A 19999-nucleotide genomic window follows, 5' to 3' on the forward strand; every position below is an offset into this window, starting at 1 on the left:
GGTAAGGACCCCGTCTCTCTGCATCATCCAGAGAGGACAAATGCTGTGTCCTCACACAGCCAAAAGGACAGAATAACAAAGGGGGTCACATGCTGTGGGAGACCTCCTTTTTAATGGCCATCTTCCCACCCACAGTGAGGGAGCCCTCAGACCTAATCATCTCCCCAGGGCCCCACCTCTTCATACTATTACGTTGGAAATTACATTTCAAGAGCAATTCAAGAGGGAACGAAAACACTCAAATCTTAGCAGAACCTAAGTGTGGACTCTGAACTGAAGGAGTCTACAAAGGAAACTTCCTGTGCGGGACAGTGGCTGGAGGGGGAAACTCACCTGAGGCTTTATGATAGTAAGTCAGTCACTGTGTGGATTTGTACCCCAACGCAGCAAAACCCCTCAATTATAAAATTGGATAAATTTTAAATTTAAAAAGTGATGCCAGATGGGCAGAGCCCTTGAAAACGAGAAGAAATGAGCTCAAATGAAGAAAGTCAATCCCAACTAAAACTTCAAGAAATTCCCACAGATAAAGTTCAACAAAATTGGTCGGCTTATTGTGAAAAAAAATGTCAAAACTCACAAGGAAATATTATAATATGACAGAGAGCCAAGAAAAAGGAAGAATCAGAAAAAGACTTCAGATCGGACACGGAATGTGAAGTAAGTTTAAAGGGTTTAAAGAAATAAAAGGGAGACGTACAAATATGAACAATTAATAAGGCACTATAAAAATTAGCAGGCAGATTTGAAGGGGGAAGGGATAGACAAACAACATTTCTGAAAATAATTATACAGTAATTGAAGTTAAAAGCTCAATAGACAGCAGAAAAGTTGCCACAAAAAATAACTGAGGCAATAAAAGACATATCCAAAGAAATTATACATAATCCAACCCAAAAAGATTAAAAAATATATTTCGAAGAGGGAGAGGCATGAAAGAGAGATTGAGAAGATTTAACATAACTAGATTCCAAGAGGGAATAATAGGGAGGTGAAGAAAAAGCAAAATTTGAAGAGATAAAGCCTGAGATTATTCTACAATTATTTGAAGGTGGCAAGCCTCAGATCCAGGAAGCAATTGGACCTAAAAAGGAATAAATAAGGGCCGGGCATGGTGGCTCATGCCTGTAATCCCAGCACTTTGGGAGGCCGAGGTAGGCGGATCACTTGAGGCTGGGAGTTTGAGACCAGCCTCGCCAACACGGTGAAACCCCATCTCTACTAAAAATACAAAAATTAGCCAGGCATGATGGCAGGCGCCTGTAATCTCAGCTACTCGGGAGACTGCTACCAAGATCGCACTACTGCACTCCAGCCTGGGCGACAGATTGAGATTGCATCTCTAAAATCCATCAATAAATAAGATAAATAAAAAGAAATCTGCAATAGACACGTTACCAGGGAAGTTGGAAGCAACAGAAAGAAAAGATCAACCACTTATAAAAGATCAGCAAATAACCGATGACAGGCGTGTGTTGTTCAGAAGATGAGCAAACCACCCAATGACCTTTCACGTTGTTAGGTGTCTCTGCTAAGACCTTTTTCTGGGCATTGGAGCATCCTCAGTTCATTCCCAGAATAGGCCAGAAGTGCATGACCCTTACTGCCTCTGAAAGCAGCCCTCTGCCCATGATGAATGTTAAATATATGGCCCAACTTCCTTTCCCCAGGTGTGGATAACTCAGGAATGCTCGAGACAGCCTCTTGGAGCCTCACAGAGAGACTGAGGGCCAGTCCGCTGCCTCATCCGCTGCCTCGGCCCCACTCGCTGCTAGCGCTTCCTGCCATCCCATCCCAAAAGTGTAAGGACATCATCAGGACCTGCTTCTGGGACAGGCTCTAACACAGTGGTGTCCTGCACCCCTCACCCTCTCAGCAGGCCATTTTTCCTAAGGAGGACACCCTCCTTCCACCTCATTCTTTTTTTTTTTTTTTTTAGACAGAGTTTTGCTCTTGTTGCCCAGACTAGAGTGCAGAGGCGCAATCTCTGCTTACTGCAGCCTCCGTGCCTCAGCCTCCTGAGTAGCTGGAACTACAGGCATGTGCCACCACGCCCAGCTAATGTTTTATATTTTTAGTAGAAACGGGGTTTCACCATGTTGGCCAGGCTCGTCTCTAACTCTCCACCTCAAGTGATCCACTCGCCTTGGCCTCCCAAAGTGCTGAGATTACAAGAGTGAGCCACCGTGCCTGGCCCACCCCATTCTTTAGAGTCATGGCCTGGCCGTGACACCGGCCCCCAAAGGCATGGTGGCCAGGTCTGTACACATCCAGCCCATTCCCTGCATAGAGATCCCAGGAAGAGGTGTCCCACTAGTGACTTCTGAGGAAAAGAGTCATGCAGGGTGAGAGCTTAACCAAGGACATTAGGGATCTGCTCAGCAAGTAGGGCTCAGGGCAGTTGGGGCAGTCATCTGCCTTTTCCTTCAGTGGGCTGCAGGGGCCCCGAAGAGGTGATGTGCAAGGACATGCTGCAGATTTTGCAGGAGTGCATGCTCCTTCATGCATGAGTCAATGCTGGCTGCACGTCCACTATGCACACGACACTGTTGAGAAGAAAGAAGAGCAGTCAGTTGGCCCAAAGCAGAAGCAGATGGCAATGATCGTGACAATCATTTCAGCAATTAGGCAAGTAGGGAAAAGCAGGCTGTAACTAAAATCGTAGGTTAAAAACTACATGGAAGGCGTCGGGAAGGACTGGAAGGGAGTTAATGTATGTGAAGGCACTTGCGCTTTCAGGAAGAGGGAGGGAATAGTACACCTGCTGGCCGTCGGGAGATAGGAATTTCTCAGCTCCATTATAATCTTATGGGACTACTGTGGTATACGCAGTCCACCATTGACCAAAATGCCGTTATATACTGCATGATTCTGTGTCTGCGTGTGTGTGCATTACATGCGTGTGTAAGTTTTTTATATCAGCCATGTTGGTTTATAAAAACTTAGAAAAAAATCACAAAGCCACTCATAATTCTACCACTCAAATACAATCTTTTAAACATTTTAGAATACACTTTCAAGTCGTTTTGTTAAATACATTTATTTTATAGAATTCAGATCAGATTGTATGTATTTTTCGTATGCTATCATGTATTTGGAAACATTTCCTGAGTATCATTTCATTTCCCAGGTTCAAAAATATGGAGCCCAACATATTTTCAGTGGCTACATAATTCCCCACCATATGAATATAACCAAAATTTATTTAACCATTACCAGTTTGGGGCCAGAAAGGTACATTCTTTTTTAGACTGCATTATAATCAATGCCATTATAAGCATCCTCAAGGTTTTCTGTATTTCTAATCATTTCCCAGCCTCTTAGCCCACCTTATTTTTCTCCATAGCTAACCAATCAACTTGCTTATAACCAACTTAGTCTACATTTATTTTATTTACTGCCTAACTCCCTCCTCAAAATCTAAGCCCCTTGAAAGCAGAGCTTTTTATCTGATTTATTCCCAATGCCAAGTACAGTGACTGGGATGTCACAGTCACCAAATAAATACTTGTTGGATGTGGATGGGTGGATGAATAGATAGATGGAACGATGACCAGAGAGAAATACAGTATGAAGAAGATGATAAAATCCAGGGAAAATGAGGCCAGCAGAGCCAAATACTTTAATGGAGGGATTAGGGAGAGGCAGGACTTTGTGTGAGTTCTCTTGGTTACAGGCAGAAGTTTGTGCATGCGGATGCCAAGTGTGTGTGGGGCTGGGAATCTATGCTCATTGGCCAGGGGCTCTTTCAGGCCCTACTCCTCCCACTTGTTGGAGTAGACAACACCCAGGTCCAACCAGTTTCAGGCCCTATCATTATGCTACCCAAGCCCTTTTATAGGTTAAATGAGATTGTGCCAAATAAACTGTATTTCATTATTTTTGTCCCCAGTGTTGAAGGGCATGGTTGTTAATAAGCGTGATGCAAACAAGAAATAGAGCTAAGCCAGAGAGCCTCGACATAAAATTTTAAAATAAAGCGGATTGAATGCTTTTTGTTTTAACAAAAGTAGACTGGGAGAAAGCTGCGGTAATCAAAACACTGTGGTACAAAGACAGAGATATGGACTGATAAAATACGCTAGAGAGCCTAGAAACAAACCCTCAGGTATTTGGTCAAATGATTTTCAACAAGAATGCCAAGACCATTCAATGGAGAAAGGACAGTCTTTTCAACAGATTATGCTGGGAAAACTGAATAGTCACATCAAAAAATGAAATTGAACTCTTACCTTTTATCATACACAAAAATTAACTAAAAATGGATAGAACTCAAAGTATAAAACTTTTAGAGGAAAATCTTTGTGACATCGAATTTTGCAATGATTTCTTTGCTATGACACCAAAAAAGTTCAAGAAACAATACAAAAAATAGATAACCTGGACCTAACGGAAATTAATAAAAGCCACTCATCAAGAATGACAAGGCAATCCACAGAATGAGAGAAAATATTTACAAATCATACGACCATCCTAGCTAACACAGTGAAACCCTGTGGTTACAGAACCACAGCTACTCGGGAGGCTAAGGCAGGAGAATCACTTGAACCTGGAGAGTGGAGGTTGCAGTGAGCCAAGATCGTGCCACTGCACTCCAGCCTGGGCAACAGAGTGAAACGCCATCTCAAAAATAAATAAATAAATAAATAAACCTTGGGTAGGGGATTAACATCCAGGATATATAAACAACTCATAGAATTCAACAATAAAGACAAACAATCTGATTAAAAATGGAGGAAGGATTTGAATAGACATTTCCCCAAAGAATATATACAAATGGCCAATAAGCATAAAAAGATGCTGAATATCGCTACTCATTAGGAAAATATAAATCAAAACCACAATGAGACACCGCTTCACAGCCATCCTAATGGATGGCTACTATTTGTAAACAAACAACAAACAAAAACACCCAGCAAATAGAAGTGTTGGGAAGGATATGAAGAAATGCTCTCCATTGCTGGTGGAATGTAAAACTGTACACAGTGGAGAACAGTAATGATAACTTCTCAAAGAATTAAACACAGAAACCATATGACCCAGCAACTGTACTTCCATGGTTTCTGTTCCAAAGAACTAAAGGCAGGAACCTGAACAGATATTTGTACATTGCTGCTTATAATAGCATTATTCCCACTAGCCAAATGTGGAGCAACCCAAGGGGTCCGTTGACAGATGAATGGATAAGCAAAATGTGGTCTCTACACACAACGGAATAATATCCAGTTTTAAAAAGGAAGGATATTCTGACACAAGCCACAACATGGATGCATCCTGAAACCAGTATGCTAAGTGAAATAAGCCGGCCACAAAAAGACAGATGCTGTATGATTCCACTTCTGTGAGGTACCTAGAGTGGTCAAAATCAGAGAAAAACAAGTAGAATAGTGGTTCCCAGCAGCTAGGGGGAGAGGAGGAGGAGGGGTTTTAGTGCTTAATGGGTACAGAACTTCTGTTGGGGTCAGGAACATGTTTTGGAAATAGACTGATGGCTGCACAACAATATGAGTGTAAATGTCACTGAACTATACACTTAAAAAGGGGTAAATGGTAAATTTCATATCATGTATATTTTAGCACAATAAAGAAAAAGAAACCAACTGTTCATTGTTTAGAAAATATGAAAGAGGCTGGGTGCAGTGGCTCATGCCTGTTATCCCAGCCCTTTGGGAGGCTGAGGTGGGTGGATCATGAGGTCAGAAGTTTGAGATCAGCCCGGCCAATATGGTGAAACCCCATCTCTACTAAAAATTCAAAAATTAGCCTGGCGTGGCGGCACATGCCTGCAGTCCCAGCTACTTGGGAGGCTGAGGCAGAAGAATCACTTGAACCCTGGAGGCAGAGTTTGCAGTGAGCCGAGATCGTGCCACTGCACTCCAGCTTCAGCAAAACAGTGAGACTCTGCATTAAAAAAAAAAAAAAGTTTTAAAACATTGAACATTTTAAAAGAAAAACCACTCAGAGCAGTAGGTCTGATAGTACCCCACAAATGCAGCTGACCTGACAGGCACTGTGGATGGCCCGCTTGTTTGTGCTCACAGTTAACTCTTTGATCTGCCAAGAAAGCAAGGGATGGTGTGGCCAGAAGGTCTGAGACTCTGGGAAAAAATCAAGTGACCAAGAAGCTACTGCAAGGAAAGAAAAGGTTTACAGCCACTGCTCAAAAACACAGATGAGAAATCTAAGTCAGTATATTGTAAAAATAAAATGTAAGTTCACATTAGAATAACATTTAAGAAAAATCATTCAGTGGTATCTGAACTGGGTAGCCTAGTGTAAAAGATTTTTCCAAAGGCCCTTGGGGAGGACCTGATCCCACATCTTGGGGAAATAAAAAATTTTAAATATATATTTCCATGTTACCCAAAAGTTAAGGGTGTTTAAAAACTCTCTGAAATGACAAAGTAGAAGGCTTAGAACAGTTTGCACTGGCCGAAAACGAGCAATTATCACTCGCCGGAAGAAGCTGAGTCTGTAATTGTCCCCACAATTATATGATTTTATAAGAAATGTAAAAAGATCCTTAAATGCAAAAGAAGGGAGAGCATAATAAGGGAGGCTAATGCTTATTAATTTTAACAAAAGGAGGACTGTGGGGGTCTGCGAGAGTCCTACCCCTGACTTGGGGAGTATGTGGCAATGAGGCAGAAACTGCCTTGTTCCTGTTTAAGAGAAAAGCAGGGAACTCCCATAGCCAGGATCTGACAGAAAAGGTCAGGACCACCAACAACGTGGGCGAGGGGGCCTCTGGGAGCATGCTGAGTTAGTCGTTGCATAGAAAGAGGGCTCAAATCTACAAAATACAAGAAGGTGGGTCACCCAAGGGTGGGGACTGTCCTGCCTGGAGGATGAGTGGCCTCTTGGCTCTAGGGTGAGACGACTCTGTGTCCTGGGCTCTCAGACCGGGAGGGAGCCCACCAAGCTCAGGGAAAGGTCTGGCTTCCCTCATCCACCTGAGCTCTGCCCTCCCTTCAGCCGCAGCCCCAGCCTGGACCCGAGACTCCTGCGTCCTCCAGTGCTGTCCAGCCTGGGCACACCTCGGTCCAAGCCTCCCGTTGGCATTAGCCCCTCCCCAGCACCGGCTGTGCGCTCCCGCCCTCCGCACCCCACGCACCCGCCCCACACTCCTGGCACTGCTGCCTGAGCCTTCCTGGAGTTACTTAATCCATCCCAGCCCCGGGCAGTTAACCCCGCGTGCAGACCCCTCGTCCTCAGCTCTGCGGAGAGAGGGTCCCCACAGCGTTTCTGCTCCTCCCCCAAGACTGCGGCAGGGCACAGCACCAGCAAACCCCACACAGTGAGTACCTGCAAGGCAACTGCCTCTTTCCTTCTCATTAATAATAGAATCAGGTCCCTTCTCCAAGGGAAGACCCTGCCTTGCAGCCCCAGACTGGCCTGCCCCTTCTCGCAGGCCCGCTCCGAATCCTGGGTAGGACTCAGGACAGGCTCCGGGTGGCCCAGCCCTTCCGAGAGCGTGGCGGTCGGCGCGGCAGGCGCTGGGCGCTGAGGGGGAGGGGCTCCCACACCTGTGCTCTCCCGGGAGAGGAGACCGCGGCGGGGGCGTTGTGCGCACGGGGGCGAGGGGAGACGACTGCGCCTGAGGGAGGCACAGCCGCAGCCGGGTGGGAGGCAGAGACACCCAGAAACAGAGAGGGGCGACACGCACAGACAAAGCCGGCCCGAGCCCGCCCGAGCGTAGCAGCCCCCACCGCGGCCGGCGCGCCCCCCGCCACCCCCGCGTACCCGCGCCGGCCCTCGCCCAGGCCCGGCCCTCGCCCAGGCCCTCCCCTCCCGCCGGCCTCCGGTGGCTTAACCCTCGCCTGCCCGGCCCCGCGGAGCCCCTGGAGCGGCGGTAGGTGGGTGCGGGCGCCGCGCCTCCCCTTCCAGGCCGCGGCCCGCGGCGCCGGGAGCTGACCGTGGTGCTAAGCGCGGCTAGCTCTCGAACGCGGTGGCCGACCCAGTCGCGGCCGCGCCCTGTTACACTGCCGGCCCCCAGCGGTAAGTCGCCAAGGCCCCGAGAGGCTGCGTGGGTCCTGCCCCGCGGTTGTGGACCCTGGGGGGAGGGCGAGGATTGGGGAATTTGCTGCGTTCTCTGGCGCGATGGGTGGGCTGAGTGCAGGAAGCAGGGTCGGCACCCTCGACCCAGCTGTGCCAGGCGCAGTCAGGGACCTGGGGGCGGTGACCCTTTTAGGTCTGGGCTAGTGAAGCGACGAAACCCTCCACCCGCGGATGCAGGGGCTGGGGGAGAGCCGATAAGGCTGTGAGGCCCGTCTCTTTGCCACTGGGCAGGCCAGGACCTCCCAGAGGCGCGCTCCGAGAAGGTGGGCCAGTACCTTCCCTCCCCAGAGGTCCCTTTGTCTCCCCAGCGTGGGGGTTGGGTGGCTTGGTGGTGCTCTCTCTGCAGATTCTATTTCTGCTTCATTCCCCACTCCCACTCCCACCCCCAACCCAGAGCACAGTCGCTTTCCTTCCCCACAGGGGCCCTCACTCCAGCCCTCCCATGACAAGACAGCCTACTACGGAGAACGCTATTGCCCCATAGCTCTGCCCCCAGCCGAGTGTTCAGAGGTCCCTGGGCCTAAGCTTTTTTTTTTTTTTTTTTTTTTTTTTTTAAATCACCATATACTCCTTTGTAGCTCACTGCTGTGACCTTCCTGGACACCAGGAAAGGCATAACAAATACCGAAACTATTAGCCAAATGTTTTGTGTGTCAAGGCGCTTCTGTTATATGTTTATTCCTCCAGGGTTTTTATTTTGCTCCATGAAATCAAACAGCCAGACACTTTCATGTTAAGAAAGGAAAGAAAGGCACAGAATTACCTTCTCAAAGGAAAAAGAAAATGCTGGGCAGCTAAGCCTGAGTTAGTCATGTAGAAAAGCAACCAGTAGAATAACTTCATTTGCTCAATTTGCAATAAATTCACATCTGTGTGTGCTGTGTAAAGCACTGTGATGGCAGGTGCACAGACACGGGAGTCTCTGCCTCCACCTTCTCTCTCCTTAACCCTGCTTGGGCTCCTGACTCACCTCCATGTCTCCACCGTCCATTTTCACCTGCAACTGGAGTCATCTTTGAAAGTGAGAATTGGCCCCTGTCACGCACCCTCAGAGGCTGGTTCCCCGTGGCTTGCAGATAAAAGCACAGCCCTCCCTGAGACCTCAAGCTGGGTGTGGTGTGCACAGCCCATCTCCACGCCTCATCCCTCTGGCCTGCTGCTCTGCTCACTTTCAGATCCTTAAATATTCTCCTTCTCTTGATCCTCAGGGCCTTTCTGAAGGGTGTCCTCTATGCCTGGAATATGTGTCCAATGTCTTTGGCCTGACTGTCCTCTTCTGTCTTTTAGGGTTTGGTTTAAATATCACATCCTTGTAACAGAATTGATTAAGTAAATACATTGTGTGGTCCCTGTTCCTATGGAATTTGCAAGTTCATCTCAGAGATGAAAGACTCAGTCCAGGGCCCTGGTGTCACTGAAACCTGTCTTAGAAAATGACGCACATAATAAAAAAGTTAGCCAGATGTGATGGCGTGTGCCTGTAGTCCCAGCTACTTGGGAGACTGAGGCAGGAGAATTGCTTGAACCCGGGAGGCGGAGGTTGTAGTGGGCTGAGATTGTTCCACTGCACTCCAGCCTGGATGACAGAGTAAGCGTCTGTCTCAAAAAAAAAAAAAGAGAGAAAAGAAAATGATAAACATAACCTGTATCACAGAATTAAAATCTCAGACTCTGCATCCTGTTTAGGGAACTTAGATCTAAATATTTGGCTAAGATGTCTCAAACATAAAATAGTTTATTTAATTAAGTAATAGCTGACCGCCTCCTATAGTTGGAATCCTGGACCTTAAAGGATTTTCAGTCTCATTGGGGAGTGAGATCAAGTACCAGAATGAATAGTTTATGGTTGCTGAGCCTTGCAGACAAGAGGGCACCAGGAGGGTAGGGACAGGTCTGAGCTCTCCTTGGGGGAGGGTTGTGACACTTGTGGGAGTAGACCTGTCACATTTCTTGCCGGGGTTCCACTGACAGGGTCTATAACCACAGGGTTACAAAACAGTGCATTTTTGCAATTGAGAAACGGGATACATTTGGCCTTTGCCCTCAGGCAGTGACGATGCCAGCATCTGGCTGTCCACATAAATCTCACTCTGACCCAGAGAATTGTCACAGGAGTCGACTTCTCAGCCTGCCTCCAGCCAAGCAGTGGGCCCTCCAACCACCCAGGGAGTTCCCACCCCCGTCACAGGTCACACATTTCCAAAGAGACAGATTCCGATAAAATATTTTAATGTGGATATGAACTGGACTGAACACAGACTAGAGTTCATGGGATGCTCCAGTATTGCTTAGCCTCTGGTTCATCATTCTGTAGCCTGTGATTATTGTCCAGTCTCTACGTGGAGTGCTGAATAAACTCAGGAGGTGGGCTTAGCATTGTTAGTGACACTGAGTCCAGCCATCTGTAGCAATGACAACTATTTTAAGGGATCATTTTTCAAGTTCAGAGTGGAGTGAAGTTTCCAACTGTTCATGATTTTAAATCAGTTGACTGTTACAAGAACTGAGAAGCTGGTAGTTTTATTTATAGACATTATATCAAATAAAACATTTTTGTTTTTGCAGTTGCAAAATTCTGCACGCAGTGAAATAATCCTTGCTGTGCCTGGCTGAAGTTATTTCCAAAAGAATGTCAATCAAAAGATTTTTCCAAAACATAGAAAAGAATAAGGAAAATAGAGATCTCATAATGAATATTTCCCAAATTTCCTGCCATAAGAATTATTATTACCTTCAATTATAATTTTTATAAATGTGTGTGAGCTACTCTTCTTGCTTTTAATTTTCACTTTCATTGTTTTACAATGTTTTTCATGAAAACACATTTATTATTCTACTTTTAGATTTCCCACAAGAGTCTGAGCTGTTGCTTTATAGAATGTCAGGCTTCGAATCAGATAGGCCTGGGCTCAGATCCCGGCTCTGTCACTTAACACCTGTGTGACTTGGGTCAGTTCACTGACTTTTCTGAATCTGAATTTATACTTTATAAATGGGGATTACAATAGTGTGCCCCTCATAAGGTTATGGGCCAAGATCTGCACCTGGTGAGGTGGGTGTAACCAAGACTCCAGCCAGGGTCATCTGAACCACGGTTTGGAGAGTAAGCCCTGTGCTGTGTGCAGCTAAGCCCAGTAGAGCTGGGGAGGCCTTATCATGACTGCAAAGGATTGTGCAGAGCGGAGTCTGCAGGTGCAGGGTGGGAAAGGCTTAGGCATGCACCATCTGGCAAGAGGCAGAAAAGCCGGTGTGGCTGCTCATGGCATTCTCCCTCTGTCCAGGGTGCCACCAGCAACAGCTGAGCTGAAGTTGGAGCCCAGCCCAGGTTCTGTGGCTTTCCTGGCATGGTGCCTGCTTCTTCTCTCATCCTCCAACCTAAAGTGTGAGGTGCTGCTCCAAGGGTAGGAAGCACTTCCCTCGGGTGGGAGTTGGTAGAGGCTGGTCGGCTTGCCCCTGCCAGTTCCTGCAATGCCAGCGCTTCCACCCCTTCCCATCTTCTTGGCCTCAACATGCCCACTGGGCTATGAGGCAGCCCCTCGCCCACCTGGGTCCTCATGAAGAAGCATTTCAGGGTCTCTGGTAGATAGCCGCAAGGCTTACTTGGGGTGGGGTGTGAAAGGCACATAAGCTGACGGAGCCCCAGGTCATGCTCATGCCGGCTGCAGGCTTCCTCACAGCCAGGAGCTAGGGGATGAGTGCAGGGCTACTGCCGGGTAGTCCTTATGGAGAGGCAAAGGAGCCAGCCACAGTCTCTCCCTGGCCAGACCAACAGAGGACTGACCCTCAGGCCACTCACCACCAAAAAAGGTGGAGACCCTGGCAGACAGAGATGTTTCTGAGGAAAGGAGCAGCCTGAAGCCAGGGCCGTGAGGACACAGTGAGGGGAACAGAAAGGAGGGGCTCAGTCTGTCCTCTCTTCCTGGGTACTGAAGGTCTCTACACACACCCCAAGGCAGCATGTTTAAAACTAGACTTCGACTCTTTTTCACCTTGGCTCAGCCCCCGCCCTCCTCCCTTCATTTCCCTCCTTGACTGTCAAACGCTCTTGGTGTAGATCCAAGCCTTGGCCTTCAGAACTCCCTGCCTGCTTCTCTTCCTGCTATTGCTGAACCCTGGCATTCTTCCCTTTGGAAAACCCTGTGTTACCCCTACAGCCTCCATCTGCCTTGCTCCCCAACCTCACCCCATTCGGACTGCTTCTGGCAAGTCCTGTCTGCTCACGACTCATTTTTTTCTGTCCTCCACTCAGAAGTCAGATGCTAGTCCTAGACCACTAACTTCATTACAGTCCTGGCTTCCACCCACCCACTGGAAGATGGCTGCAGCTCCCCACTGATCTCAGGATAAGGCCGGATGCCCTAGCTGGGCCGGGACAGTCAAGTGGCTAGTACTGCTGCCACCTGTCCACCTCTGTGCCCAGGGCAGATCCCAGCACCCTTTCCCTCTGAACTCAGACCAGGCTTCAGGAACCTTCTCTGGATGGCACCGCAGGCATCAGTATGCATCAATGATGCATGCACAAAAGGTGGCAGCTGCCTGCCCTTGCAACCCTGCCTGCCCATCCTGTGTCCCATGCTCGTCTGCCACCACAGTTCCTCCTGTCCGTGCTCTGCATGCACCGTGAGGTGCTGGGCTGTGTCTTGCCTGATGGCCTCTGTAGATGAAGCCTGGCCTTCCCCGACAGGCACACAGTTCTGGAGTTTGCAGGATGCACGCCCCCACAGCCCCAGCTGAGGGCCAGCTGCCTTCAGCCCAGGAGGCAGGCAAGCGTGGGTGTCCTTTTAGCTGCCTTGATGAAAGAAGCAACTGCCCTAATTGGATCCTCTGCCCATTCACTCAGAAGGGCTGTGATACCTCCTCCTCAGGACATGCTGCATCCGATATACTGAGGAGCTGTTTGTAGAATGCTAGGCATTCTACACAGAACATGGGAGTCTGAATGAGCCAAGTGAGCTAAAAAGGGGATCGGGAGAGCCAAGCACTCATGGGTGCAGCAGTCACCAGGCCCCAGGGAGCTCTCATTTTGGCTCCTACTGTGTGCATTAGGCTGTTGTCTATAAAACCAGGAGCAGTGAGTGAGCATGGCGGGGCTGCTCCCATCTCTCCCCTGACCTGCAAGGAGGGTCTCCTGGGACAGAGGCCCCTGGAGAGAGTGGGCTGTGTGAGAGCGGTAGTCAGGGTCTTCCAGACTCCGGGCGCTCCCATCTATGATATTGAGTGCCTCCTGCTTTCCTCCACAGCAGCCGGGGCACAGGCAGCATGGAGCTGAAGAGAGGAAAGACCTTCATCAAGTCCAGCCTGCAGGTTTCCCACGAGAAACCGCCAGACCCAGCAGCCAAGGCTCCAGCCAGGGAGGGGGCAGGCCCCTGGTCAGTCCTGCCAGGAGGGCAGCCGAGGCCCCATGTTGAGAAGGGCCCCCAAGCCAGCCCCAGTGCCCAAGGATATGACAGATGCCCCAACAAAGGGACACAGCTGGACCCCAAGGGGGGACCCGCAGCCCTCTGTGGAACCGCCTTAAAACCTGTGAGAAAGAGCAAGACTCACGACAGTGTGTCTGGGGCAGGCAGGGCCTCTGCTGCCACAGGGCAGCTGGTGGGCAGTGCAAGCTTTCCGGGCTCTCCGGGCAGCCGGCGCATGATCGACTACCGCCACTTTGTGCCCCAGATGCCCTTCGTGCCGGCTGTGGCCAAGAGCATCCCGAGGAAGAGGATTTCCCTGAAAAGGCCCAAGAAGTGCTTTCGGAACCTATTCCACATTCGCAGAAACAAGGCCGAGGACTTAGCCTCTCTGGCTGCCGAGGGGAAGAACCTGCCCTCCGCAGGGGACCCGTCAGACCCTGGGGGCCGGCGAAGCAAAGCCTTCTTCCCCTCGGGTGAGGGGCCAGGTGTGGACAGCCTGTGCCAGGACCTGTCGGACAGCGAGCTCCTGGCCGATGCATCCTTTGGTCTCTGCAGGGCCCTGTGTGAGGACGTGGCTTCACTCCAGAGCTTCGACTCGCTCACGGGTTGTGGGGAGGTCTTTGCAGATGAGAGCTCGGTGCCATCCTTGGAGCTGAATGAGGACCCAGAGAGCCCAACCCAGGGCCTGGAGAGCAAGGTTCCCAGGGGTCCCCTCCAGGGCAGTGTGGAGCAACTGGCCTCGCCCGCCCAGAATGAAGTCTCTGACTTCACCAGGTTCTGGGACAGCGTGAATCGCTCGGTGCGGCAGCAGCAGCGCGCCCTGCTGGGCCCTTGGCTTGCGGGCCCCCAGGGGACAGACAGGGACCAGCCCCGGCTGGACGCAGCTGGGCTAGCTGAGCTGCCCCTCTGCCCCTGCAGGGACCCTCGCAGCGGCTCCAAAGCCAGCTCCATCGACACAGGAACCCCCAAGAGTGAACAGCCGGAATCCGTGTCCACAAGTGATGAGGGCTACTATGACTCCTTCTCGCCAGGCGTCGAGGAGGACAAGAAGGAGGCCGAGAGCCCAGGCACACCTGCCGCCACCTTCCCACGGGACAGCTACAGTGGGGACGCCCTCTACGAGCTCTTTCACGACCCCAGCGAGGGACCTGTCGACCCCAGTCCAGATGATGACCTGTGCGTGTCTGAGAGTCTGTCGGGGCCAGCCCTGGGGACGCCACTGTCCATGTGCAGCTTCCGAGTGGGGGCCGAGGAGAACCTGGCCCCAGCACCAGGCCCTGACCTGCTCAGCCAGGGCTTCCTGCAGAGCTCCTGGAAGGGCAAGGAGTGCCTGCTGAAGCTGTGTGACACCGAGCTTGCCATCACCATGGGCATCGTCAGCTGGCTGCGCCGAGGCCCCACGCCCCGTGCTCCACCCACCCCTGGGCAGCCCGTAGCTCCGCCTGGTCCCCAGGGGACCCCCAGGGCACCCACAGAGAAACTAGGGGGCAGGGAGGGCATGGCCTCAGATGCAGGGGGGGCAACAGTGTGCTCAGCACCCAGCAGGCAGGAGCTGTGGGCACACCTGGGCACCACAGACCTGCTTGCTGGAGAGAGCAAGGCCCTCGGGGGGGCCACACAAGGGACCAGCACGCTGTCCAGGGATGCCTCTCGAGAGGAAGGGACACGAGGTTGCTCCGAAGGCTTGTTCTCCTCTATGGAGTCTGCAGCCACTTCGACAACAGACACTTCCAGTAAAAGCAAGACCCCAATCCCTTCTGCCTGGCCTTGCTCCCAGAAGGAGCCTGGGTCACCGGGGGTCCTGGGGTGTTTCCAAGGCCCCTGGAGGCCAGGTCACGGGGGTGGCACTCTGGATGCAGAGCCCATGCTGGCAAGCTGTGCGGCCCGTGTGGCAGACCTGAAGATCAGCTCAAACGACCAGCCCCTGGCCGCATGGCCTCCAAGGCTGGACATGGGCAGTGGGCTCTTCGGGCAGCGCCAAGCCAGGGGCCCTGACATTCTGGAGCAGAAACAGTCTAGCAGCTCCCCCAGCATGGCCACTGTCCATGGCCTACCCTACTCGGCCAGCACACAGGACCAGAGGTGTCGAGATCGTGTCCGGGACCTGAGCTGGCTCAGGGTGGAGCCCACCGGGCTAGGTGTCCAGGCCTGGGCCTCTCTGGAGGACCAGTCCCTGCAGCTCAGCACACGGGCTGTGGAGCAGGTAGCACACAGCAGCCAGCTGGACTCTGAGCCCTCCTCAGCCCCTGCTGCCCGGTGGAGTCCCCGGGGCCACCATCCAGACAGCTTGGTTCTCGCTTTGAACAGCCAGCAGGAGGGGGTGGTCTCTGCAAGTGCCCCAGAATGCCGCTGCAGCCTCCTGGCCCGTGAGGGTCTCCTCTGTGGTCAGACAGAAGTGGGGGCCTCCAGGCCAGCCATGGCCGAGCCCCACCTGTAGGACAGGCTCACACGCATCAGGAACTGCATGTGTCTTCATGACCACTTTCAGCAGAGCCTAGGACTCAAATCTCTATCTTTTGTCCCTGATGGGAGGACTGTGCTGGGGGAGGGGTGGCAGGACTCAGGCATGCAGAGGCTAGCACGTTCATATGGAGGCATCCTTGCCTGAACCCACCAGCTCAGGCAGCCCACAGCCAAAGCCAGCGCGACACAGCAAGGACCTAGCTGCTCCTCATGCAGATGCTGGAGAGAGGAGCTGGGGCTTGAAACTGATGGGGAGAAAGAGCTGCACATTGTAAATGGGAAGCAGAGAGCCAGTGAGTCTACACAGGATGTGTGGGAAGCCCAAAAGGCACAATCCCAAATGCCATAGTCCCAAGTGTTAAGAATCCGAAAGATCAAAGTTACTCTAAAGTCTTAAAGTCACAATCCTAAAAGAGCTAAATCCTGGAAACATAATTCTGGGAAAATGTTTTTTAAAAAATTTAAAGATACTTATTTACATCTTAAAAGGATTTATTTGAGAAGCATATGAAAACACAACAGAACACATCATCAGCCACTTTACACAATAAAATAGGCAATAATTCATATTTTTGCAAGCATAAACAGGTATAGTAATGACAGTCACATGCGTGTGAGTTATTAGAAGACAAACTATATTTGTAAAGAAATAGGTGAAAATAGGGATGTATACATGCATGTCAGTGTGCGTGGTAATTGTCTGCTCGTGGCTTTATATCTGCAGTTATATCAGGACTAACAACCTCAGTCTTTTGACGAAGTCAATCAATGATGGGTCACCACCACACATGCAATTGCCCAAAGAGCACAGATGGCAAGAACTTTCATCTCTCACAAATGCAGATGTACAAAAATTACACTCTTCATTTATTGAGGAAGTCTTGACGTTTGTATGCACACACACAATGCTTACACACGCACAGTCAACCTGGGATGCCAGCAGGGTGGCTCAGAACGAAAGCTTCAGGACTCAGGACGACCACAGCTGTAAGTTCCCAAGTCCAAAGGCCAGCGAACCTGGAGCTCTGGTGTCACAGCAGCAGAAGAAAAGCCTGTCCTGCCTCTCAGAGACCAATTCACCTTCTGTATTTGTTCCCTCTGGGTCCCAGCAGATTGAATGCTGCCCACCGACACTGAGGGTGGGTCTTCCCCACCTAGACCCCTCAGACTCACACACTAATCCCTGGAAACACCTCACAGACATGCCCCAAATAATGGTCTACCAGGTCTCCAGGTGTCCCCTAACCCAGTTGAGTTCACACCTGAAGTGGAGTCCGCAGGTCCACCCCTTGTTGGCTCGGCATCCTTCCATGTCTCCTTAAACCTCGCTCAGTCTTCAAATAAAGCCCCAAACAAGGCGCTCGTTCCACCTAACGTGCAGCTATCCTGGGATTGTGATTTTCAAGACTTTAGATGTTAGGGATTTGAAACTTTAGGGGTTTGGGTCCTTCGGTATTTCAACATTGAGGACCAGTGTTTGGGATTACGTCTTTCAGAATAAAGATCCAAACTTGTGTGAGGACAGGGAGGCTCGAGGCTCGGGATGGAAGACCGACGCGGCGTGGAGGGCGAGCCCAGGAGGGCCCACTGGCCTCCATCTGGCCCCAGTCTGGCCTACTCTCTGCCCCAGAACAGGTGGCTACAACGTGCTGAGGGCCTGAAGGGCGTCTCCTCAGGAACACTGTATTACTGTTTTGTGTTGCTATAAAGGATTACTGTGACCAACTCATTTACAAAGAAAGGTTTATTTGGCTTACGATTCTGCAGGCTGTACAGCCATGGCACCAGCATCTGCTTCTTTCTTTTTCTTTCTTTCTTTTTTTTCTTGAGACGGGGTCTCACTTCGTTGCCCAGGTACGAGTGGGAGTGCAGTGGCACGGTCTTGGCTCACTGCAACCTCTGCCTGCTGGGCTCAAGCAATCCTCCCGTCTCAACCTCCCAAGTAGCTGGGACTACAGGCGTGTGCCACCATGCCAGGTGGTGGATTCTTTGTCACGAGTCATCCCCTAGAAACAATTATTTCCCTCTGCTTGCACTCTCTAACTAGAGCTATGGACAGCCAAATGCTCTTTGGGAAGAAGCCAGTGGATTCTCCCCGGCTCTGCCTGTAAGTAACAAAGGCTTTTGTCTCCACCCCCTCCACACTGTCAGATCCCCACTTCCCTTCGAAAACTTTGAATGGGGCTGTGGCCCTCATTCCCTCAAATGTCACAACACATGTGCAGCACCCAGACATTCAAGCCATGAAGGGCGAAGGGGTTGGTGTCTTTAGGAGGGACAGGTGTCTGTCCTGGCCCTGCGTCAGGTCAGCAGGTGCAGGGACAGACGGGCCATCCACATTCTCCAGGATTAGCTTCTACCTCAGGCAGCCCGCTGCAGCAACATGCCAGGATGGGGCTCCAGCCGCGAAGTGGGTTTCTGGAGGAAAGACCAGCACAGGACAAGGGGTTGGTCAGGTCGCAGGCAAACTGCTAGGGAAGTCCCATCGCATGCAGAGCTCCCACCGAGAGGGGCACGAGGCGTGCTGCCTGGCTGGAGAAGGCAGCACAGGCTCTGCAGCTGAAGGTGGCGCTCCTGCAGGGGACGCCGGTCAGTGCCTCTCCAGACTGCCTGATGCCTGGTCTCCGGTGGCCCTCTCTCACCAGGGCTCACTGAGGCCTGCTGCGAGCAGGATATAGCCTGCACATCACAGCTTCCAAAGCACACAGCAGGGCTCTGACCGGGCCTGTCCAGACTCAAAGCCGCTGTGGAGCCACACCTGGGCCCTCCTCCCAGGACCACACACAGGGCCATGGCCGCATCACGAGCCGAGCTGGGGGCAGGTTCCACCAGATTTGCTCACCTGATCCTTGTATCAACCTCAATGCAGTTGTCAGCCTCATTTTTCAGAGCTGGACACGGAGGCACAGGGGGCTGGTGCGACTTGCCCACAGTTAGTGTGCAGGGTGCTAGGCTTTTGTGCCCTCCCAGCTCCAAAGGCCCTGCTCTTCCTCAGGCTCCAGAACCTCTCACTGAGCTCCTGCCGTGAGGCCCCACTCAGAGCCCTCACCCCTTCCTGCTTTCAGGCTCCAGATATCAGAGCACCTTGGGTGCCAGCCACAAGTGCCCCTCCGGCAGGCTTAGCGCCCAGGGGGAGGCTGCCTGACTCAGCCCCAACCTGGGGCTTTGTGCTGCACCTGAGGGAGTAGCCGCTCTGTCAATCCTTGTTGAAAGAATGAAGCGTCACAAGGCCGTGCGTGCTTTTCTGATTTCTTATTGACCAGGAGGCTTGTGTCTGGAAAGAAACAGAGTCAAGGTCTAAGGGCGACTCTGGCCTGAGTGCCAGCCGCCTTCCCCCTGGCAGGGACAGAGCCCTCCCTGTGCCATGCTGTGATGCCATGCAGTGACTCGTGGTGATGAAGAGCTCGGCCAGGCCCAATGGTGCTGGGAAGGGCAGGAATCCAGGATCAGGGAGTGGTCAGGAGGGCCAGGGGTCCGGAGGGGGTCCAAAGGGTGCCCAGACCCCAGGCCATGCATGGTCTACAGGGACCTGGCTGCAGGGCCATGCCTCCTGGAAGGACCTGCTGGCCTCGGCTCTCCATTTGGGGGCACTATAGGCAATCCCAGCACCCCAGATTCAAATTCAGCATCTGGGGCTGGGGTCCCAGAAGTGGCCTGCTATACACCCTGCTGGAGATGGGGGAGGCAGTGTGATCTCTCTCTCTGCACCCCACCCTCAGCCTGTCCTTCCCTGAAGGTTTCAGGGTGACCTGCTATGGGTAAAGAAGGGAACTTCAAGACCAGCTCCCGGGACATGTGCCTAGCCCAGCACTGGGAGCGGAAGAGCCTGGCTGGGCATCTTCAGACCTCCTTGGTCATTTCCAGCCCTCTAGTCCACACATGGCTGTAGAGGTGACAGCAGATTTCCCCAAGTGAAATAAAATCCTGAGAAGTGGTCCTGAGCTCACAGCTGTCCCACAGAGTCTGCGTGACTCGCCCAGGATCCTAGAGTCCTGCAGGCTGTGGAAAAGGGCTTTGCCCAGGGGCAGTGCACTGGGACTTCCAGCCTTCCTTGTTGTGTTGGGAAGCTGGGAACACTG

At 51.5% G+C, this 19999-nt stretch overlaps 1 protein-coding gene across 2 annotated transcripts; it reads left to right on the plus strand.

Annotated features, from left to right (window-relative positions):
- The first annotated feature begins 7042 nt into the window (after positions 1–7042).
- On the plus strand, positions 7043–17647 carry AMER3 (APC membrane recruitment protein 3). Of its 2 annotated transcripts, none has more exons than XM_032263932.1 (2): positions 7043–7297; positions 13299–17647. In XM_032263932.1, the coding sequence occupies exon 2, from the start codon at positions 13318–13320 to the stop codon at positions 15892–15894; it is 2577 nt and encodes an 858-aa protein (XP_032119823.1). In that variant the 5' UTR covers positions 7043–7297; positions 13299–13317; the 3' UTR covers positions 15895–17647. The 2 variants fall into 2 exon arrangements, with proteins under 2 accessions (XP_032119823.1, XP_032119822.1); XM_032263931.1 differs by lacking the exon at positions 7043–7297 and adding an exon at positions 7857–7998.
- The last annotated feature ends 2352 nt before the right edge of the window (positions 17648–19999 follow it).

The sequence above is a fragment of the Sapajus apella genome, unplaced genomic scaffold (genome assembly GCF_009761245.1).
Source record: "Sapajus apella isolate SASKATOON/1434 unplaced genomic scaffold, GSC_monkey_1.0 scaffold140, whole genome shotgun sequence".
Lineage (NCBI taxonomy): Eukaryota > Metazoa > Chordata > Mammalia > Primates > Cebidae > Sapajus > Sapajus apella.